The 23,773-nt window shown below is 46.0% G+C and overlaps 1 protein-coding gene across 34 annotated transcripts in view; it reads right to left on the bottom strand.

The window, feature by feature from the left end:
• GRAMD1B (GRAM domain containing 1B) overlaps window positions 1-23,773 on the bottom strand; it is a 260,660-nt gene that overhangs the window by 42,501 nt on the left and 194,386 nt on the right. For 2 of the 34 annotated variants that reach the window (XM_078339737.1, XM_078339739.1), the window contains exons 1-2: window positions 16,559-16,964; window positions 14,281-15,471 (exon numbers count right to left, since the gene is read on the bottom strand). The exons of 29 other annotated variants lie outside the window; for them this stretch is intronic. In XM_078339737.1, the coding sequence (XP_078195863.1) occupies window positions 14,281-14,348 (68 nt within the window). In that variant the 5' untranslated portion in view covers window positions 14,349-15,471; window positions 16,559-16,964. Of the gene's footprint in view, window positions 1-14,280; window positions 15,472-16,558; window positions 16,965-23,773 lie in introns of those variants that run through there. 3 more of the 34 variants (XM_054241666.2, XM_054241668.2, XM_078339742.1) reach the window with 2 other exon arrangements.

Here is a 23,773-nt window from a genome sequence, read left to right as displayed (position 1 = left end):
TTGTTTGAGCCCCTGTTGTACGCCAAAAATTGTTTGGGGCACATGGAATTTAATACCTGAAAGACTCACTGGAGACCATCCAATACAATCACCTCATTTTATACATGCCGCAAATGCAAAACTTCTATATTTTGTTCAGACATTTTTGTTCATGAAGATAACAATTACAATCCTATTTTTCACAGCCCTTCACATACGTGTTATTTCTTAAAACATTCCACCCAGGGAGTAAAGGCAAGTACCATAATCCCTATGTTAAAAAATGAAGACAAGTGCCTGGCAGAGGGAAGCTAAATGCCCTCTGATCACGGGGGCTTAGAAACCAAGTGCAGCTCTTCTAATTTGTAACTCACCCACACCATATTATTTCCTTGTAAGGAAGCCCTATGGGTTTCTGCTTCCTCTGCCCAGGGTAAAGATGAATACAGCAGAAGTTCTCACATTCCATATCCCTGTACCCCAACATTTATTCCCAATAAGTACCTTGCACTTCCCATAGGACCAAATCCACTTACGTCAAGGTTTATAAGCTGCAAATAAAATACTATTTGAAATTTCGCTTCTGTTTTCAATGGACTAGAAGAAGAGATGAGAGACAGAGGGGAGAGAGAAACTGAATGCAGTTAAATGTTTGCCTTGCTTGCGATACTGGAGAAAGGAAAGAGATGAGAAAAGGAGAGGCTAAGTAGAAAGTGGCGGCGGAAATGGGAAGGAAAGGAAATGTGAGATTGGAAAGCAAAAGAAGCACGGGGCCGGGGCTGGGGGGCGTCCTACCCACCCACTCAGCAGTCTCACAGCCGGGTCGGCTACGGGAACACCCTGGACCCCCTTGCAGGCTGCATCCCAGCCTTCCCTAGGGGAGTGGGGTGCAGGGCTGGGGACACCGTCATTTGCATGAAGATGCAGCTGTGACCTCAGATGTCCCATTGGCCCCATTTGCAATGAAAACCATGCCCCTTTCAGCAAAACCTTCCACCTGGGCATCCTTAGTGGAAAAAAAGGAAGGGAACAAATCCAAGAGCCTAACCCAGCAAGTGTGGGCAGGAAGCTGGGATCAGGCAGTGCAGTAACTTCTGGAAGGAAACTGATAAAGGAAAAAAAAAGACCAGAGAAAAGGAAGATAAATGTGCCCCAAAGATGTATGGAGAAAAGCAAGGCACAATGTTCCACTTCATCCTAAAACAGAATTTGCGTTTAAAATCTCCTTTCTGGCCGGGCGCTGGGGCTCACCCCTGTAATCCCAGCACTTTGGGAGGCCGAGGTGAGCAGATCACCTGAGGTCAGGAGTTCAAGACCAGCCTGACCAATATGGTAAAACCCATCTCTACTAAAAATACAAAAATTAGCCAGGCGTGGTGGTGGGTGCCTGTAGTCCCAACTACTTGGGAGGCTGAGGCAGGAGAATCATTTGAATCCGGAGGTGGAGGTGGCAGTGGACCGAGATCGTGCCACTGCACTCCAGCCTGGGTGACAGAGCAAGACTTCATCTCAAAAATTAAATAATAAAATAAAATCTCATTTCTAATACTAACAATAATTGTTATTGGAGGAGGCCGAAGATGCCTCTTTCAAAAGAGGCTCTTCCCATTTTTGCCCCACCCATTCCTTATCCTTACTCTCTAAACTCCTTTGCTACCATAAACCCTGGAGAAAGGAAGGTATGTTCCTTTTCTTCGGTTGGAAATGCCAGGCTGTGGGGCTGGTGGCAGGCAGATCCCTGAGTGCATGACCCCTGGGGCAGCGTGGAGAGCAGGTGCCACTTGTCCTTTTGGGATGACCCTCCTTGTTCTAGGACCAACTCCAAACCACAACCACATATTCCCAGGTTTATAGTGTCTTCTAGGATTATGCTACTAGAACAACCAGGAACTCTACCCTCTAGCCCCAGCTATAATAGTTTGCTCAAAAAAGAACTGGAGAAGTTGGTAGTGGTGGCATGAGCTGTAATCCTGGCTACTTGGGAGGCTGAGGCAGGAGAATCTTTTGAGCCTACAAGTTTGAGATCAGCCTGGGCAACATAGTGAGATCCTGTCTCAAAAAGAACTAGAAAAAGGATGACAACCAAGCACATGCCTAACTCTGACACAATGGCCCCACAGCCGTTGTGTATCTTCCTTAGATAAGGGATAACCTCACACATTCCAGACCCTGGAACGGAAAGGAGATCGCTTCATCCTCCCCAAACCCAGAAGCCCTGCTAACTGGCTTCAAGCAAGAGGCGGGCAACACATTCTAACCTGGAGGAAACTAACTCCAACTATCCAAAACCACGTGAGTCTCACATGAAATGATCAAAGCATCCATGAGAACTCCTCACCGTCCAGCAGCCCCACTTTAGCCCACCCTACATACACCATGCAAAGATCTACATACCTAAAATGTTGCTTTCAACACATCAGCCAATAAACAATTAGACGTCTGTCGGTACTCTTAAGGCTGTTGATCATCTGTGCTGTTCTTGGACATGTCTCCCTGATGACACCCACCTCCTCTCTTCTACTCCTCTGACTGCCTCGGATACCAGCTCCTCTCTTGCCACCCAGCCTGGTATTAACCCTTCCCTAAAGGTGAGTCTGTCACTTCCCTGGCCATCTTCAGCTTTCTCTAACTTCAACCAGGGAGAGACTTCTCTACCTGCTTCCAGCCCTGGTCACAGACGGTAACCTAAGCCAACAACCCGCTGCCAGGTAGACGTTTCCTCCAGACAATGTCTCGTGAGTGCCTCACACTGAAAACAGAGCTGGACATCTTTCCTCCCAGACCTCCTTCCACAACTGCCCGTTCTCAATGGCAGCTTCACTTCCAGGTCTCTCAGGCTGCAGACCCCTCTCTTCCATCTCACTCCACGGAAAATGAATCAGTGAATTCCACCAATTCTATTTCTACAAAGCTCTTTATCTCATCCTTCCCTTCCTTCCCCAGGGCCCCAGTTCATGTTCAAGGCATCCTACTCACCCTCTTCCAATAAACAGCCTGCTGAGAGTTCTCCTCTGCCTCCATTTCCTCTTCCTACTCACTCACATTATGTCATTAATCTTTTTAAATACAAACCCAATATCTTACTATGCCCTACTGGCTCCCACATTAAAGTCCAAAATCCTCAAAATGGAATCTAAAGTTCTCTGCTAAAAGTAAATGACACCTCTATGCTTTCTCTCTCCTTATATGCTCTTAAAGGGCTTGCATGTTCCACACCTATACACTTTCCCCGCTTTCCCTTAATATACATATGCTTTCTCCTGCCTCCAGACTCCCTTATAATTCACTGCTTGATCCTAAAGAACTCTTGCCCTCCACATCTCCCTGCTGGAGTCCTGTTCGTTCTTTGTTTTTCCCCTGTTCATTCTGCAAGACCCATCTCAAATCCCACTTGCTCCAAAAAGCTTTTCTAAATCTCCACCACTGAGCTGACTAAAGCATTGAACATACACAGCCTGGTATGAAGAACCTGCAAAATCCTGGAGGCACAGCCCTCTGCAAGCCCCACACAGCCCAGCAGAGCTCTGTAAGTGGCATGTGCTCCACTGAACTCACTCCCATCCTGGTGACAGTCTTCACACCCCTGGCTTTACCAATCCCTGATATCAAGATGGCTCCCAAATCTGTATCTTCAACATGCTAATATTCATAAAAATAGCCAAATGTTATTGAGTATTTATGAGCTCCTGCTGCAGCACCAAGTACTTATTAAACATTATTTCATTTAATCCCCCCCAACCAACCCATGAAGTTGCAATGGATAGTATTATCCCATTTTTCAGGTGACACATTTGGATTCTTGACAGATTAAGTAATTCGCCCAAAGTCACACAGATGGATGGGAGGCAGGGAAAGGTTTCAAACACAGGCCTATCTGATCATCAAGCTCATTCTCAGAACCAGGCATTCAATCGTGTTTGTTTGCCGGGTGGATAGAAAGATAGACAGATGGAAAGACAGTGGGTAGCTGGGTGAGTACAAATAAAGAAGGAATCGACTTCCTGCCTCCAGGCTTCAATCCATTCCCTATTTTCCTGTCAAAATGAACTTTCTAAAAAGAGGATTTGGCATATTTTTCATCCTTTTTGATGATTAAAGAACCGTTATAATTTCCCACTCTCCATAAAATAAAACCTGAACTCTAAATTACACATTCCTCAATTATCTCACTCAACCTTCCTCTGAAAACCCTAACACTGGCTACCTTTCCAGCGCACCTCTGCTCAGCCATTGGGGGTCTATCTGCGCCTCTGCTCAGCCACCGGGGTCTATCTGCGCCTCTGCTCAGCCACCGGGGTCTATCTGCGCCTCTGCTCAGCCACCGGGGTCTATCTGCGCCTCTGCTCAGCCATCGGGGTCTATCTTCGCCTCTGCCTCAGTCATCACGGTCTGCTTGCAGACCCTTGTGACATGCACTCTACTTTTCCATGTCTCAGCAGCACCCCCCCACCTCTGTCTCTGTCTCTGTGTCTCCCCCCCACCTCACCCTCTCCCTCCAATCACCCAATGGACATCTACACTTCCAGACTAAGCCCATATATACCCCTTACACACCCCCAGCCGGTGTTCTATCTCCACTCCTATCCTTCTAAGAAGAAATTTACAGTTTTAGTTCTAAGTCAGCAAAGTCAGCACTAAACTTGCTAGAGTCCTGAAACTCTTACAAGGTAACCCATTATCCCATAGATTTGGATGTCCTGCTGAGCAAATAAAACCAATTCCTGAGTATCTTCTAACACACAGCATTATGTCTTTCAAACAAATTGTATAATGTGCCATTCATCTGACCCTGTCACCATTATTAACAGAATTGCATTATATTTCAAAATATTGGGATTTTAGCGCTAAAAATAAAAAAGACCTTACATTTGTCGTAGGGATGGAAAGAGATGGGCTATGGGACTAAGACTCCCTCCCAGAGTTTAGGTTTAGCATATTCTACTGTCAACTTCACATCTAAGAAACCTGAGTACAGGGGTGTTAAGTGCCTGGACAAGGTGATATGATTTTGTATCTGGCTTTTCAGTTCCACAGGTATTTCCTGACCACCTGGCGTAATGCAAGGCATTCACTTTGGTGAATAAGAAAGGATCTGTGTGCTGGAACATTTCTAGCCAGGACCCGCTAGAGGCATAGTCCTCCCGAGTTCCCATAGTCAATGGGTGGGGTGACAGAAGAGAATAAACGAGGAAAAGAGACGCTGCCTCGAGGATACGGCACTGGGGCTAGATTCAGAAGACGTCTTGGAGTTCACCAGGATACGGCACTGGGGCTAGATTCAGAAGACGTCTTGGAGTTCACCAGGATACGGCACTGGGGCTAGATTCAGAAGACGTCTTGAAGTTCGCCAGGTGAAGGGTATGGGGTTCAAGGAGGGCATGGAAGGAGAGAAGAGAATGTTGGGGAGGGCGGAACAGCATGAACAAGGGTGAAAGGCGTAAAATAGTATGGCATATACGGAACATTGTCGGAAACCATGTGTCACCAAAGCATAACATGCTTAAGCTGCTGTTTTAGAGATTCCTGCAATCAACAGCTCTCACTCATAATAGGTCCTCTAAGACCCCCACCCGCCACCTTTAAGCGATACAGGGGCCCCAGGGGTCATTCATTCATTCCACATCACCCCTATTTTTAAGACCTCCAACACAGACTCCTCTCCTGGTTATGTTGCTAGCTAACAGTGCTTCCTGAAGTCTGACCACAGTAACTCATGCTACCTATGGTTTGATTCTACCTCCTTTAGTTAGGTCTAGCTGACATCCTTGAGAAAAGGGAAATATAGAAAGAGGACAAGGACTCGTCAGGCTTTCTGTTTTTTGTTTTTTTTTTGAGATGGAGTTTCGCTCTTGTTACCCAGGCTGGAGTGCAATGGTGTGATCTCGGGCTCACCGCAACCTCCGCCTCCTGGGTTCAAGCAATTCTCCTGCCTGAGCCTCCCGAATAGCTGGGATTACAGGCACGCGCCACCATGCCCAGCTAATTTTTGTATTTTTAGTAGAGACGGGGTTTCACCATGTTGACCAGGATGGTCTCGATCTCTTGACCTCGTGATCCACGGCCTCCCAAAGTGCTGGGATTACAGGCTTGAGCCACCGCGCCCGGCCCAGGCTTTCTTTAGTGACTCTCTTTGCAGCATCTCCCCCCAGGCCAAACCTCAGACACAGTGGCCCCTACACCACTTTGCTTGGCTTTCTTCCTCATCCTCATCCCCGGTGTGGTCCTGTGGGTACAAGGCACACCTTGTCAGCAAGCCAGCTCCCTGATCAGCTACCCATGCATTTTTCAGAACCCCGAGTAGAGCAGAGTAGTTACTTGGTGTTCCAGTGTTCCTCACTTGAGTTAACTTGTTTGCCTTCAGAAAAAAATCATTTCTGCCCTAGATATTGCAAAATATGCACCTGTCTCTCTGGCCCCCGGTGCCTCCACCTGCTTGGACTGCAACTGCTCCTTCCCACCTTCCTGCTGCAGTGCATGCCCTGGCTGCCCCAACCTTGGCGCATTCCCAATCGGACCCTCAGCCCCCTCCCCATACCTGGACACTGCAATGACGTGTTGACTTCACTGCTTCTTCTAAGCCCAGCCCTACAGTGACCTGGATGTTCAAATGTATGGCTGTAATCATCTCAGTGCCAGGAGCACTGGTAATGAGAGATGCAAACATCTATCTCATAGGACTACTGTGTTAAATGAAATAACCCACGCAAAATATTCAGCACAGCGCTTGGTGCACTCCATGAATATTTTTGGGCTTCTGCTATTATTAAGAAGGCTCTTGGTTGGGTGCCGTGGCCCATGCCTGTATTCCAGTACTTTGGGAGGCTGAGGTGGGAGGATCACTTGAGATCAGGAGTTTGAGGCCAGCCTGACCAACATGGTGAAACCCCGTGTCTACTAAAAATACAAAAATTAGCTGGATGTGATAGTGTACACCTGTAATCCCAGCTACTCGAGAGGCTGAGGTTGGAGAATCACTTGAACCTGGGAGGAGGAGGTTGCAGGGAGCCGAGATCAAGCTACTGTATTGCATTCCAGGCTGGGCGACAGAGCAAGACTCCATCTCAAAAAAAAAAAAAAAAAACAAGAAGAAGAAGAACATATCACAAGCACCTCCTCCATTCCTGCCATTCATAGCATAGGGTAAAGGCTGATGCTGGTATCTACTAGTCCCTAATTTCTAAGAGAAGACTACCCTGTTATCCAGTTACACACATCCTATCCCCATGCTGATTCCAAAGTTTCATTAATAATCCTTCTCAGTTCTTTATAATGCCACTGCAAATATCCATATGAATTAGCCAGCTCCCCTTTGAATTTTCCCATAGCACATGCTCAAGTGGCTGAGAGAGAAGGGCCACAGGTGTATTTGTATAACATTTGCATGAAATTTACATGCTGCCTGCAAATGCCTCCAATTGTAGGTCTGCCCCGCTAAACCAGTTCCAAATTCAGAGTCTATGAGGGCTCCATGAAGATGGTTATTCCTTTCTGTATCGTTGCTAGTCACTTGCTAGAATATACATTCTTCTGAGCCCATGTCACGACATGGGGGAAGGGCAGACCCAACCAAAACCTTGTAGAGGGGAGTGAATGGCCCAAATCACAAATGCCACCACGGCCTCTAATTTCCCTTGGATCCTCTTCCTTAGATAGTAAAATACCATGTCACTTAACAAAAAAAAAAAAAATGCAAGCTTCACTCCTTGTCATAACCTCCTGAAGTTCCTGGTTTCAGCTTCCTTTACTCATGAAAATAAACCTATAGTCCCAAGTTCCCAGAAGATTTGACTGGCTCAGAGAAAGAGCTAAAAGGGCCTTTCAGGTCCAGTCCTCTCACTGCTATGAATACAAAAGGTCCAGAGAGCCAGAGAGATGACAGGACCATCAGCCAAGGAGTTAACAGACAGCAGGATGGTTCTGCCACTTCACAGCTCAGACCCAGGGTGCCTAACAGTGCCAATCTCAGTGCCTCCCCTTCCCCACACACACATTTTTCAGGATGCTGGATGGGGCTGGGGTTCAAAAGGATAAGACCCGCACTGCTCTAAGAGGAGCTCCCTGTGACCATGCATGGAACTTGTTCTTTGTGTGCCTATCACTGGCATCTAAACCTGGTGATAACTCCACCACCGGGTCCAGTTCCCTTTCTAGGGGAGAAAGCCAACTGTGCCTTTTGTGTCAAGCTGTGATTACCTGTTTGAAAGAAGGGACCAGAACAGCTTTGAGAAGAGATGTTATTTTTTTTTATTTTTTTTTAAGAGACAGAGTTTCACCATGTTGGCCAGGATGGTCTCGATCTCTTGACCTCGTGATCCACCCGCCTCAGCCTCCCCCAAAGTGCTGGGATTATAGGCATGAGCCACCGCGCCCAGCCTGAAGAGATGCTTTTTTTTCTCTACAGCATAGAAGTTCTCTTCCCAAACTTACACTAAAGCAGAGTCTCAGCCTGGTCCAGGCATGCCACACTTTGGCCTAGATTTAGCAGCAGGTAGCATTTCAGCAAGAGGCAGAATGGGAAAGGGCTCCCAAGCTAATGCCTTTCTTCCCTGTCACAGTTTCTACAAATGCCATCTGCAGATCTGACACAGAATGGCCCTTCCCTAACCGCTGCCAGGGCAACATTTTGACAGAAATGAACCTCTTGTCCCCTCTCCTCCGTTTGGGTAACTTGCGGAAATTCCTGGAGGGCTTTCCAAATTGGGCTTTTCGGTGAAGTATACAAGGTGTTCGGGGACAGGTTGTATCTGAAATTTGGACCAAAGGTTGGAAATGAACTGTTGCCAGGCCCAGACCACTGGCACAGACACCTTACAAATGGAAGCCTGACAATTCTCCAGGCTCATGAACCAGCCACAGAAGGCCATCCAAACACTCACTCAGCGTCCACACGGCCCATGCCCCTACCTCCTTCTGCACGCCTCCCTCACCCGCCCTATCTCTGTAAATACTGTGTAGATAATTCAGGGCACTTCTTAGGGGCAACAAGTCCCACTTACTGATTCTTTCTTCCCTGTCTTGTATAAGTATCATAAATTAAAAAAAAAAAATAAAAACCCAAAACTTAAAAAAAAAAAAAGAAAGAAAGAAATTTAAAGGTGGGAGAGCCCAGTGAAAACATTTGCAGGCAGTTGACTAATTTAATATCTAGGCATAGTCTCATTAGGGAGCTCCTTAAGCCTGGAAGGAATTACTTGGTGCAAGGGAAAGTCTGAGCAGTGACTTCAGTTGTTGATGAATTTACTAACTGACTAATTAACATAAAGCCAAGGTCCATGGAAAGGTTTGGCGAAGTAGAGAAAAGTAGAACTTCAGTTATCCTTCCACTGGCGTTCTCAGTCCAGAGAGGATAGGAAGAGCTGGACCTGGGCAAAGGTTGTTTGCCTTTTTTGCTCAGGCCAAAGAGAAGAGGTCCCTCATCACCATGGCTGGAGCCTCCATCCATCCATCCCACTCCCCCCTGCTGCCTGGCTTTCCTGCAGCTTCTGTTCAGTCCAGAGTTTGGAATTCAATCCAGGAACAGGCATGACAAACACTATTTTTCATTTCCATGGAGACAAGGCCCTGCAAAAGAACCAGGACTCCATGCCTAAAATGACAAAACAGCCTGACCCACTTTTCCCCCTTCCTACAAAAACAAAATAAGTTTGTTTGGGTCCTGCCAGAGCCAAGGAGAAAAAAGCAACAGTTCCTGTTATCTCTTTGGATATTTCAAAGAGGAACAAATTATAATCACCTTTGAAAACACTGATGATGTTACAGAAACAGTGTCAGTAATCAGACATAAATCGCTTTACCCAAAGGGCTCAAGGACTGCAGTAAATCCACTCTGCTTCCTCTTCCTAAGCCAGTGGGGAGAAGGTTCATATCCCCTAAGAGAAGGACTTAATGACCAGCTATCCAACTTCTTATAGAATCCAACGATTTCCTCCACTTGTCTTGCACCATTTCCTCCCCCATTTTATTCTAGCCTCCCTGGACCTTTCTTGAGCAAACCCAGTTCACCTAGGATATTGGCACTTGTTGGCCCTACTGCCTGGATCTTTTACTCTAAAATTTTGAATACTGTTTCCTTTTCAGCCTTCAGACCAAAGCTCAAATGTCACCTCCTCAGAGCAGACTTTCTTGAAGGGCCACTCAATACAAAGCGGCCTTCCTAACACCAGGCAATCATTACCACGTGGCCCTGTTTTCCCTTCACTGCCCTTATAGGGGTGGAAATTGTCTCTGCAGTTTCATTGCTTACCGCCAGGCTGAGCACTCCATGCAGGCTGGGGCCATGTCTGTGTGTGCCTCCCCAGTACTTCCAGCAAAATGACTGGCACATACCGGGGTTGCAGATACACAGTCCATGAATTTTAAACATGAGATTGTCTTAAAGCCATTCATTCCATCGTTCAGCCACTCTGATAGACATGTCTTTCTAAAGCTGGCCCCAGATCTGCGTTTTTTTTTTTTTTTGTAATGCCAGCCCATTAGTCCTTTTTCTGGCTCTTAAGTCCATGAAAACTAAAATATGACATCACTTCCAGACTCTCTGCTAGCCTTGTCACTCTGTCTAGACATCAGGATACCTGATTTTAAAATCCTGAGCTCATCGGTGCCCTTGAGAAAATCACGTTTTCTTTCTGTGCACCTGTGTTTTCTGTCTATTGCACGATCATACCTATCTTCCTGGAGTGAGAATCCTTTAAAGAATAAACCTAATTAGACCATGCATCCCAAAAGTAAAGAGCTTCCTATAATTGCTTATGGAGTGAAACAGAATTAGCAGTGGAATGTGAATTCCCAGTTAAGAAACTGAATCCTGTTCCTAAATTCAGTCCTTTCCACGTGGCAAAGACACAGGGTGAGAGTACAGATTGTCACTAGGCACATCGTCAGCTAGTTCCTACATCCATAGGACTGGTATGATAAAGACTTAAGATGCAGCAGAAGACACTGAAATAAAACATAAGAACTTACAGGTGTTGTACAGTCTCCTTATCCTGAGATTGTTCACAACAGAACAGACGCCTAACATTTAGGGGACACCTGGGTTCACTGGCCAGGTGTTGGCTGAGCAGTACTACAGTAGTCTGTAGTTTGGAAGGAGCTCATAGTGATCATGTAATCCATCCTCCCACTGGATGCAGGACTCCCTCTGCAAAGGCCCAGACGACAGCCGCCATGCCTCTGCTTCAGATTTCCACTGATAGAGCTCCCACTGGCCAGCTGCTCACGTGTTGGGACAGCTCTAATGGCACTCTTACGTGCCACAGTCCTCATTCCTCCATGACTCTCAGCGATCACTATCTGTCCAAATCTCTTTGATTTGCATAGTCTTCAGAAATTACCCTAACCTTGCTGATTCAATGTGATTAAGGAAGAATCTTCAGAGCACCTCTAACTTTGTATTACATATTCGTCCTGAAGGCCCACTAGGACAGCAACAGTGTTACAGTTCTTTGTATCCACACAATATTAAACGTGATATTGGGCATACAATAAGAACTTAATACTTTTAAACTTGCCTCTATGGCCAGCTGCAGTGGCTTATGCCTGTAACCCCACCACTTTGAGAGGCCAAGGTGAGAGGATTGCTTGAGGCCAGGACTTTGAGGCCAGCCTGGGTAACATAGCAAGACCTCATCTCTACCAAAAAAAAAAAAAAATTAGCCAGGTGTGGTGGCAGATGCCTGTATTCCCAGCCCTTTAGAGGTTGGGGGTGGAAGGTCACCCGAGCCCAGGAATTCAAAGTTGCAGTGAGCTATGGGCATACCATTATACTCCGGCTTAGTCAACAGAGTAGGACCCTTGCTCAAAATAAAATAAGAAAGTACTTTAATAAACTTATTTATTTAACTATATAATGAACTTGCCTCTAACAATCTCAGTCAACTCAAGTACAACCCCACACAGAGTATTTCACAAGGGAACGGAACCTTGTGAAAGCAGAAAGGCGTTAAACTCTCCCAGGAAGCTCCTTCCTCAAAAGAGATGTCCAGTCCACTAGGAGGCCAAGACCACTGGAACAAGGCAAGGAGTTCAACTGAATAGAACTTCCAGCTTCTCCTGTGTTTGCTCATCAAGGGCCTCTCCCCCATCCTCAGCAAGAGAAATGCTGCTACTAAAACCGAAAGGAATTTTTGCAGGATCTGGGTGACATCAATGGGTCCACCCACCCATCGAACAGTTAGTGAGAACCACGTTCTGTGCCCATGCCAGGTAAAGGTCTAGGCATTGGGAATATTGTCACTGACTCTAAGAAACTCACAATCTGATGAGAGAGACAGACATGTAATGAACTAACTCTGTGCAGTATCTCCCATCACCACTCATCAAGGGAGACAGACCGGGAAGCTGAGGAATAGCCCCCATGAGTTAGGTGGCCTTCCTGACTCAAGCTTTCCTCATGTCTGATCTGGAGACAAATGATTCCTCTCTGAGCTTCCGCTTTTATTATGCAAGAACCAGAGTGGATGCCGCCTAACCCCCTCAAGGACATGGAGGAGGATGACAAAGAACATATAAGAATACACTGTGAAGTACTGAGAACAGTAGCATCTCTGAGACAGAAGGACTCGGATCTAAATTAGGCAAAGCATCCAGAAACAAAATCCAGGCAGTCTGGGCCCACGGTTAACTCAGCATCACCAGCCTTCTCTCTGGGCGGGGCTACATCACCTCAGTGCGAGGTTGCTGTGGTATTGTCAGGTCAGTGTTCCTCCTGAGGCAGTCAGACTAAGGCTATGAAGGTCAGCGGAGAAGTGGTGACATGCCGCATGCCCTGCCCCTCATATCGCCCCTCCCCTGACCTCACTGGCCTATGAGGACGGCCAATCTCTGCCTGACCGCTGGGATTCAAACCTGGTTCTGACTTATTTTTCTGCTATAACTCAAACCAAAGCACACCGAAGAATGACCACATGATAAAGTCAGAACCAGTCTACTTTAGAATAGAGGGAACTGTAAGAGGTCATTCCAGCTGCTGACTGCAAGCAGATGCCCACCACCCAAGACAGGCTTTAGTCTAATTTAAAATACATTCCGGGGACAAAAATCACAGGGCTTTCCTTTGCGACCCTTCTCATTGTCTCATGCTATCATCAGGAAGTTATTTATGATTTTAAAAAGAAAAAGCTCAGCCTCGGCAATATAGTAACAGCTGGTCTCTACTATATTTTTTTAAAAGATTAAAAAATTTTCTTAAAACTACTCAGGCATGGTGGTTCATGCCTGTGGTCCCAGCTACTTGGGAGGCTGAGGTGAGAGGATTGCTTGAGCCCTGGAGACAGAGGTTGCAGTGAGCTGACATCATGCCACTGCAGTCCAGCTTGGGTGACAGAGTGAGACCTTGCCTCCGAAAAAGAAAAAAGAAAAACCCTCTGCTATATTGCACTTAATAACATTTTCTTTTTTTTTTTTTGAGACGGAGTTTCGCTCTTGTTACCCAGGCTGGAGTGCAATGGTGCAATCTCGGCTCACGCAACCTCTGCCTCCTGGGTTCAAGCAATTCTCCCGCCTCAGCCTCCTGAGTAGCTGAGATTACAGGCACGTGCCACCATGCCCAGCTAATTTTTTTGTATTTTTAGTAGAGATGGGGTTTCACCATGTGGACCAGGATGGTCTCGATCTCTTGACCTCGTGATCCACCCGCCTTGGCCTCCCAAAGTGCTGTGATTACAGGCTTGAGCCACCGTGCCCAGCAATACCATTTTCTTTTATCCCAGCTATCCTAGACTGCAGGTCAGTTCATTAGTGACAACCTCTCCTCTGTTTCTATCCTGCTTTCTTTGGGTTAAATAACTCTACTTCCTCAAACCTATTCTCTGAAGTTAAAAATCACTTGTCCTACAACATCCCCACCAAATCTTTAGCTCTCAAGGGACAGTCACTAATTGATGTATAACTCATTGCAGCTTGGGACAACTCTTGACAGTTTCTATTTTAAGCTCAAACTGTTTCCTGTGGCTTCCTACCAGAGGTCGTATCCTACTACCTTGTGAGCCACAGAACAAATCTCATTTTTCCTCCATGTAGTACTTTCACGTGGCTCTCATGCCTTCTCTGGACCTGCTGGACTCTCACATTAACATGGCAATGGCTCCCTTGGCCAGCAACTGGGCTCCTTCTCCTCTGAAAAGATTCCGGGTGATCTCAACTTTCTTAACTATGAAGCTCAGACATAGTTGTAACATTGCAGAGAAGTGGTCTGAGCAGCACAGAATAGAGCAGAATCATCACTCCACCTGCTTTGGATATCAGATTGCAAACATACATTTTCAGTCATTTTCTAAATCAAAAGAACCCGAAATTACTCACTGTTCCTTGATGAGTCTCTGGATGTAGTGCTTCAGCCTTATCCCGTAGGCTAACTGGGGTGTATGCATATCCCTCCAAGGAGCAAACACTCCCACCACTTCCCCCAACGAGACAAATCCCAGTTCCGGCAGAAGGATGAACAATTTTACCCCAACTCAGGTTACACTATAATTCTGAGTGTTTCTACGAGTATCTCTACGCCAGATGCAAAACCACAGACCTTAAGTCTCTTATCTGGACACAAGAATGGTATTTGCATTTTTAAGTGGCTGAAATAAATCCGAAGAGTATTTGTGACATGTGAAAATGATATGAAATCCACATTTCAGAGTCAGTAAATAAAGTTTTATTGGAAACACAGCCATGCTTGTCTGTTTATAAATTGTCCACGACTGCTTCCACTGTTGAAAGCAGAATTGAGTAGCTGAGACAGCCTGGCCCACAAAGCCCCCAGTATCGACTACTGGCCCTGTACTGAAACAGTCTGCTGACATTTGGTCTAAACATATGACCTTGAAAAGGCCTTTTCTGGGGGCCTGTTTGCCTGTTGAGTCAAGGGGAGAGTGCCTGTATCCCAAACATTGGGGGAAAGGGCTGCAGCCTTGCTCCTATCAGCAGAAAAAATTTGTAGGGCCAGAAAAGAAAGAAGGGGCAGGGGAGGTGTTTAGCTTTAGGCTTTTAAAAAAATTATTATTATTTGGCTGTGAACCTAATAATTAAAAAAAAAAAGAAAGAAATTATTATTAAATAGGGGCAGCATCTCGCTATGTTGCCCAGGCTGGTCTTGAACTCCTAGGCTCAAACAATCCTTCCACCTCAGCCTCCCAAAGTGTTTGCTTATAGGCGTGAACCAGCACACCCAGCCGGGAGTTTTTCTTCTAGGTAGGATGACGACAGCTTTTATTCTTTCATTCTTTTCGCAAGTTATTGTTTTGCAGTTGCTTAAATGCATACAGAGGTAAGGGGACTAGCTGATTCTCCACTCCCCACCCACCCCAGTCCTCACAGGGCATTCCTTTTTAATCATGGCCTTGACGTTATCAATCTCCTGCTGTGGGTGGCTCCCAAAAACATCCCTTTCCCTTATCCTTCTTCCAAGGCCAGCTTTTTTCATCTGGGTTCCAAACTTCCGTAACCTGCGGAGTGCTGTCCAAGGCAAAGTCTAGAAATACGACCACCACTTAAGGCCAGCTGCAGAGAGAGGAGAGGCAGGAGGTAGAGGAGAGTGTGCTAGCAAGAGTCAGAGAAGAGGCAAAGATGGCTTTCTCCAGCCCTTCCTGAGCTCTTGGCTGAGGCCCCGGGGAGAGAGCAAGCTCCAAGTCCTCCCCCAGCCCTCCACTTCCTAAATCAAGCAAATAACTAACAATGCAAGGAGGTGTGGGGGAGTAAGGCCCAGCCACTGGGTAGCTATTTTCTCAAAATACAAGGCAGATCTCTGCGCCAAATGCTGGCTAAGCCAAAGAATAAACAAATCCCTTTATTTCTCTGAGATGAGAGCTATCAACTTCCCCTCTCATCCTCTCCTTCTGCCGGCCAGATCCATCTGTCCCATGGCCCTCTCCCTGTGGGATACGCAGTGTCTGTCCCTATCTTCCTGACCACAGCTCTGGCCAGTTCCTACCCCTCTAGAAGGCACTGCGGAGGGAAGCCAGCAGGTGAGGAGCAGGAGCACATGGCCTGTCCACACCTCCCCCAGAAGCTCCCAGCCAGCTCTCCATGACACATCGTGCCACTAATTCACTACTCTGCCCTCCTTTCTCCAAGTTAGAGGGCCCTGAATAAGTCTTGCTGGACAAGGGGACTCCCATCAACCTCAACCCAGTCCCTCCCTCCAGCCCACCCCAGGGCCACCCCTCTGTGATCCAGAGCTCAGCTCAAGCAGTGCTACTGTAAAGAGAAAAGGCTAGGGAGGGAAAAGAAGGTGGCATCTCTGCAGCATGATGTCACACTGGTTGCTTTCGGATCCCCAGAACAGAAAACAGAAGCAAACAACATGGACTCCGGATTTAGTCTGCCTTGAAAGGTTTGTGTTCTTGGCAGCTCTGAGCAGCCTGTGTCAGCTGGGAAAAGCACACAACCAGAAAGACAGGTCCTCGCCACAGCCCCCAGGGCACCATCCTGACCCCAGGACAGAGCCACCCCTTACAAAAAATCCCACGAGGAAACAAAGATAGACTGACACACACACACACAGAGAGAGAGAGAGAGAGAGAGAGAGAGAGAGAGAGAGAGAGAGAGAGAGAGAGAGAGAGAAGCGTCAGCACGAGTTAGCACTAACCTGGAAGCCATTAGGTAGGAACGGTAGCAGAGTGCAGTGCAGAGAGGAACTCATTCATTCATGCATTGGGCAGTGGGGGGAAGGGGCGGGGAGCGGGGGCCCTGAGGAGGCTGGAGGGCACTCACCTCCATGACCATCCCAAAGCCCTGTTTCTAACGGGGGAGAGAACTCAGGCCAGGGCTCTCAGAAGCTGGGGGCGCTTCTTTGCTCTGCTGTTTCACACCGCTGTGGAATTTTAAGCATGACTCCCCTTTATTTCCCTCTCCCGCACCTCCCTCTGCGGCTGTTATTTGGTGTGGTCGTGCAGCCTTCAGAAGTCCCTCTCTCCCTCGCCTTGGCTCCCTTTCTCTCTCTCCCTCCGACTCCCTCACAGACAGCTGTTCTGAGCTCAGGCACGCACGCGCACAGGCGCACAGACACACTCAGACACGCATCCCTCTTGCGCGCAGACACGCACACGCGCAAACACGCACACGCACCGCCTGCCGGTTTACATAATGCAACTCTTTGGTGCAGTCAGCTTGCCGGCGCTCAATTATTCATGCCGGCGCTCAGGACAGAGCCGCTGGGGCTGCGGGGGCGGGGGGGGGGGGGTGTTATTTCCTCTTCACCCCCAATCCGACAAAATACAAGACCACGTTCCCAGGAGACTCTGCTCCCTTCGCTGCCACCAGTTATTTCCCAGATGCTGTCCACTAGGTTGAGCTGTATCAAGGAGGTGATACTCAATAGAAACACAGGTGCCTGGTTCTAAAGAGAGTCGTGCATCCTTCAGAGGATGACGGCTGCTCTCACGGCCTGTGCCCTAGGAGCAGAAGAGAGGAGGCCAGCACTGAGACCATAATGTGCAAGAAAAGATGGCCGAGGGCCTCTTCAGTGTAGCAGCTCCCAGACTTCTAGGATGCTCGCCTCTGGGAAGGTCAGGCTCTCACAGATGGCAAGAGTAACACTCAGGGAAAGCACTTACATTCGTGACAAAGCAGAGTCGCCTGAGTCTTCTAATTCTAAGCTGTGCCTTTTATAAGTGTTTTTTTCCTCTGTCCATTCACCAAAATGCAGTATTAGTACTCAGACAGCCCCCAGAGGAATGTTCTGGCAGTGCGAGGTATTCTATTCAGCAACGATATTAATAATATTTCAAAAGTCATTCATGGCTGACAAAGCATTTTGCCCACATTCAATCATTTCATTCCCACCACAATCACCTAAATAGGTCTTACTGACCTGTTTAGTGGATCTGAAGGCTGAGTTCTAGGAAGGTGAAGGTTCCATGCAAGAAAGAGGAGGAGCTGGGAATCCATATCACCTGCCTCTAGATCCATGTTTGGATCTGTTTGATCCTCACACCCCAACTGTTTGACAACGACTGTCATCTCTTAAGGGATGTAGCACAAAACCAACAACACTAACAATGATGATGGTTAGCTCAGCGCTTGTGAAACTTTAATCCCCTGAGAATCTTCTTTACCCACAGATTCTGATGGAGCAGGTCTAGGGGACCACCGAAGTCAGCCTTTCTAACATACCCCCAGGCAACACCCACGTTGCTATTCCAGGACCACCCTGAACAGCAAAGCATTGGCTTATGCATTCTCATGCTTTGAATCTTCCAAGAGGATAGTGTTGTCTGTCTACCACAGTGGCATAGGAAAACATGCTGAAGCTGAATAGTAATTATAATCCATTGATGTCACCTGCGTCCTTCTCAAATGCATGCTGATAGCTAATATTTCTTGGGCATCTGTTGGCAAAAAGTTTCATTCTGGCGGGGGTTCAGCCCCTACAGGCTCATCATGAAAAATTTTTCCAAGATTGCTTCTGTCTGTAGCCTGTTGATAGAACAACAGCCTCGCAGTATAGGGGAAGCAGATGGGTCTGGGCTGTCTGGCCCTACCTCAGTTACCTAGAGGAATCCCAGCTCCAAAGAAAGGTATATTTTCAATGCCCTGATTTCAGCCATCCCTGCTTGTCTGGCTCAAGTCCCACCCCTTCTGAAATGTCTAGCTGGCTCTTCAAGGTTAATCCACAGAAAGATCTTGGACTTGAGTCAGATTTGGAACCAAAGCTGAGCTGTGCTGCTAGCTGGTCACCTACATACTCTCATCTCAGACTCAGTTTCTTCATCTGAAAAGGCTAATACGACATATTGAAAAGATCATGAAGTCAAGAAAAGGCATGCAAAAGCACCCAAGAACAGTTGGGTACCTCTGCTGCCCCTGCCCTTCTGGTACACATTTAGAACTTAATTGCAGATTCTGTTGTCCTCTCTTGGTTTTGCATCCCTGGGAAGATGGTAGGCTATTTTTTCTTTCATCTCCCTCCAGCATGTAGGGGTACTGGGTACATGTATATTCAGTAAATATTTTTAGGCCGGACTTGGCGGCTATACCTGTAATCCCAGCACTTTGGGAAGTCGAGGCAGGCAGGATCACTTGAGCTCAGGAGTTTGAGACCAGCCTGGCCAACATGGTGAGACTCCATCTCTACTAAAAATAAAAAATTAGCTGGGCATGGTGGTGCACGCTTGTAATCCCAGCTACTGTGAAGCTGAGGCAGGAAAATCTCTTGAACCCAGGAGGCGGAGGTTGCAGCGAGCTCAGATTTCACCACTGCACCCCAGCATGGGTGACAAAGTGAGACTCTGTATTTAAAAAAAAAAAAAATTGCACTGAATGTCCTTTCCTCCATCAAGGCACAGACACAGGGGTTAGGAGTCAAATGGCGAGCGTCCTAGTCCTGGCTTCCCTACTCACTCATGTGTAACTTTGGATAAGTCCTAATTTGGGGAGACTTCCCTTTTTCCACTACAAAATGTACAGCTGTATATTGGCTTACATTGTTAGTAATTTCATGGTTTATATTGAAAACAATGGGTTAAAATGGTGTGTCAGGGACAAGGCAAATATGACTTCAAATGTTAGCCCTATCAATTAGTTCTTCTGTGCCCTTTGAAAAGTTAGCTTCACCAAGTTTCAGATATTTCGATCTTCAGACACAAAAAGAACAATCTTAATGGACAGTGCGAAGATTACACGATGTCAATGCATCAACCTACTTCTCACTGCGACTCACACAAAGTATGTATCTGTCCAATAAATGAAAGCTATTATAATCAATATTGGCCAAAAGCAGTAGCTACTGCTGAAAAACACAATGAAAGATATCATCTAGCGGTGAGACAGATATTCAGAAACTTTGAGTTTGAATACAAGAAAAATCTCAGTTCCTTAAGATGCATGAAGTATGTGCCGGGATTTCCCCAGTCACCAAAATGTTCTTTGCCGGCCCCCTAAATGGACTTCATTTAATAATAGAAAAGTTACAAAACAAGCAAATCAGAGAATCTGGACTGTATCTCCTGTACAGAGTACAAGCCTTTCATGATGAGAAGCTCTTCCCTTGAGGTACAATAAAACCAAAATTATTCTGATGACAGCAAGCGTACTATGTATCCGCAGTGCAATTTGCTAAGCCCCTGACAAGAATTATTTTATTTTATTGTATCAACGGTATAAAAAATGGATAATGCTCACTATTCCCATTTTTCAGATGACAAAACTAAGAGGCAGAGAGTTTAATAACTCGCCTATAGTACATGGTTATTAAGTAGCAAAGTCTGTATCTGAAACCCGATCTGCCTTACCCAACTGAGTCCTACTCAGAATCATTATATTGTGTGTGAAAAGAAGGTGCTACTGACATACCATTAGGAAGGCATGGGCCCTTTTTTTCCTAACGTTATTTATAAATTCACATGGAGGCACTCATACTTTCTGCCCTTGTCCTTCTTGAAAGTATAGCACAAACTCTGGTATGGCCGTCTGATCCAAGAGCAGGTACACGCTGCAATCCTAACAAAACCAATGGGACTTCCACAAATGGAACTTACGCCTCCGGACTCAATCTCCATGCTTTCATTGCTATTTGGTGCCTAAATTCCCAAGTTGCTTTTCTGTAAATGAATTTAGGAAATTGAGGTAAAAGTGGGTACCTTTTTCTGAATTAAACCTTTCCCTCAGAGATACAGAAAACTGACACTATCTTCTGTTTTTATAAGGAAAAGAAGTGTCTGAGAGTCCTGTGCAGTGTCCAAAGCACATTCCAGAGACCACCTGGAGGAATCAGGGCTAAGAAAGAGAAGTCAAGGTATACCTGCGAATCCAACTGAACCGATCCATTCAACCCAGACCTGATCAATCACACTTTATATAGAGGGTCAGTGTCTACACAGTATTTTATTTACTTCCAGTGTTTAATGACCTTTGTTGACTGGCATCAGAGATGTTGACAATAAAGGCTAAGATCTTACATCTCTGAATCCCACTTGCATCCTAATAAAACGAAATTTAAAAACTTTTACAGAGTAGCACTCCAGTTTATGTGAATCTGACTTTAAATCTGAATCTGAATTGTGGAGAATGATAGGCAAAAGCAAATCTCATTTTTAAAAAAACTATCATTCAAATCACAAGTGCTTTTCTGAAGCACAGATATCTAGGGGATTTCTGAAGTGTGTGGGATACAAAGAATAAAAGAAACAGATCTACAAGTTACTGAGAATTCACCACTGCAAGCACGGTGGTAAGTGTTTTTATGCCTTTTATCCTTTTATAAAACTTTTATCAGGCTGGGAGCAGTGGCTCATGCCTGTTATCTCAGCACTTTGGGAGGCTGAGTTGGGTGGATCACCTGAGGTCAGGAGTTCAAGACCAGCCTTGCCAACATGGTGAAATCCTGTCTCTAATAAAAATACAAAAATTAGCCAGGCATGGTGATGGGCACCTGTAATCCCAGCTACTTGGGAGGCTGAGGCAGGAGAATCACTAGAACATAGGAGACAGAGGCTGCAGTGAGCCAAGATCTGGCCATTGTACTTCAGCCTGGATGACAAGAGAGAAACGTCATGAAAAAAAAATTATTTTATCAAACTGATGAGAAAACTGAGTATCAGAAACTATGCTAACCCATGATCCCACAGTTATTACTAAAATCCATCTTTTCAGCCAGGCACAGTGGCTCACCCCTGTAATCTCAGCACTTTGGGAAGCTGAGGCAGGGATCACCTGAGGTCAGGAGTTTGCGACCAGCCTGGCCAATACAGCGAAACCCCATCTCTACTAAAAATACAAAAAATTAGCCAGATGTGGTGGCAGGTACATGTAATCCCAGCTACTTGGGAGGCTGAGGCAGGAGAATTGCTTAAACCTGGGAGGTGGAGGTTGCAGTGAGCTGAGATGGTGCCACTGCATCCCAGCCTGGGCAACAGAGTGAGACTCTGTTTCGAAAGCAAAAAATAAAATAAAATAAAATCCATCTTTTCACCATACCATGCTACTTCCATATATAAACATCTACTAGGCAAAAGGCACTTGTTATAATATTGCATTTAACCCTCAAAACAACCCTGCAAGGTAAGTTCCATTGTTCCTACTCAGGCTATGTATTCATTTATTGCCCCTCAGCTGCAAATCCACCCTCTTTTCCCTGCCTTGTGATGCTGGAGCTGTACCCTGTCAACTTTTCTTCTTTGCCAGGTGGCACAATGTTATAGCTTGTCAGTAGAGGGCGCTAGAGAGACAGTAGAAGGGGTTGCCCTTCTTTGTTCTGGTGCTTTTCTGCAGACGTCACCGGCCTCCCAGTGAGTTTCACTGATACCCTAATGGGCAGTTTCCAGTTTGTGTACCCCAGTCCCCAGAACCTCTAGTACCTCCTCTGTCATACTTTGGGCCATGGCCACACCATCTCCAATAAGTTCTGAATTTTGGCCTTGGGTTTGGAGGAGGTGCAGGGAGCCTTCATAGAAGTTTGTTCCTTCAGTGAGTGTTTGGCTCAATCCTAGGAGCTACTCCCTACATCTGTTATAACAAGAGGCATCTGTTATACCTCCATTCTGCAGAGACTTTTGCATGCTTTTATTTGTTAACGATTCTTTTTTCTTTGTTTCTTGAGACAAGGTCTCCCTCTGTTGCCTGGCTGGAGTGTAGTAGTACAATCTCAGTTCACTGCAGCCTCAACCTCCTGGGCTCCATTGGTCCTCCCACTTCAGCCTCCAGAATAGCTGGGGCTACACGAACACACCACTATGTCTGTCATTTTTTTTTTTTTTTTTTTTTTGTAAAGATGGAATCTCCTTATGTTGCCTAGGCCGGTCTCAAACTCCTGGGCTCAAGTGATCTTCCCACCTTGGCCACCCAAAGTGCTGGAATTACATGCATGAGCCACTGCACCCAGCCAATGATTCTTAATAGTAAAATTTCCCTGTTGAAATTATTGCTGTGGTTTCTGTCTTATGGGACCCTCACTGTTATACTATAAGGATGAGCAAAAAGCAGCTCAGATGAGTAGGACATTATCCCTTCCTCAAGTTATTCCTCCAATTAAATGACTGAAAGCATGTAAAGTATACTCTGAGCCAGGCAGAGATTTTATACATTTAATATGTATTCCTTCCTTTTATCCATTGACCCTATTTTGTGGAAAAGGAAACTGAGGCATCTCAGTGACTAAATAATTTTCCCAGATCACATACAGAGGAAACAAAGAAACCAGGATTTGTCTCCAAGACAATTTGTCTCCAAGATTCTTCAGTGCTGCCCTAATCAACTGGCTGCCCTCAGACTGAAATAGGGACAAGGAAACAGAGGGTATATAGACAGTCTTTCAGGAAGTTCAGAAGAGGAAAAAACCTAGATTGTTAGCCAAAGAGGTCCACATTTAACCAATGTTTTTTTTTTTTTTAATGGGAGGGGTCGCTAAAGATCTTTTAACTCAGTCCTTGAATTATAAACGAGCTGGTATACACTGGCTGTCAGGTACTCTAGAGACCCTATTAAATAACTCTTTCCTGAATTAATGCTTAGGATATAGTCTGCGCATTATGAGCCATTAGTGCAAGAGAATTGATGTTCCACAGATGTCCACTCTGTCCTCTCTGAGTTCCCCAACTCAGAATCTAATCCATGGAAGCTAGGTCGGGGGTGTTCAAATGCGTATATTGATTGCCTCTGACCCAACTGTAACCCAAGACCTCTCATTAATACTGCATCTCTCACATGAGGAGCAGTGATGTCTACATAATTAAAACCTAAAGCAAGAGATGGCCAGAAGGTTGAAGGGTGAGGAAGCTGAGAATTCAGATGGCTCCAACACAACATTCACCTTTAGCAACCAACACTGCCACTCAATTAGGTACCCACCCTTCAAGTCGAATTTTAT

The sequence above is a fragment of the Callithrix jacchus genome, chromosome 10 (genome assembly GCF_049354715.1).
Source record: "Callithrix jacchus isolate 240 chromosome 10, calJac240_pri, whole genome shotgun sequence".
NCBI lineage: Eukaryota > Metazoa > Chordata > Mammalia > Primates > Cebidae > Callithrix > Callithrix jacchus.
This window is presented reverse-complemented; position numbering and strand designations above follow the sequence as displayed.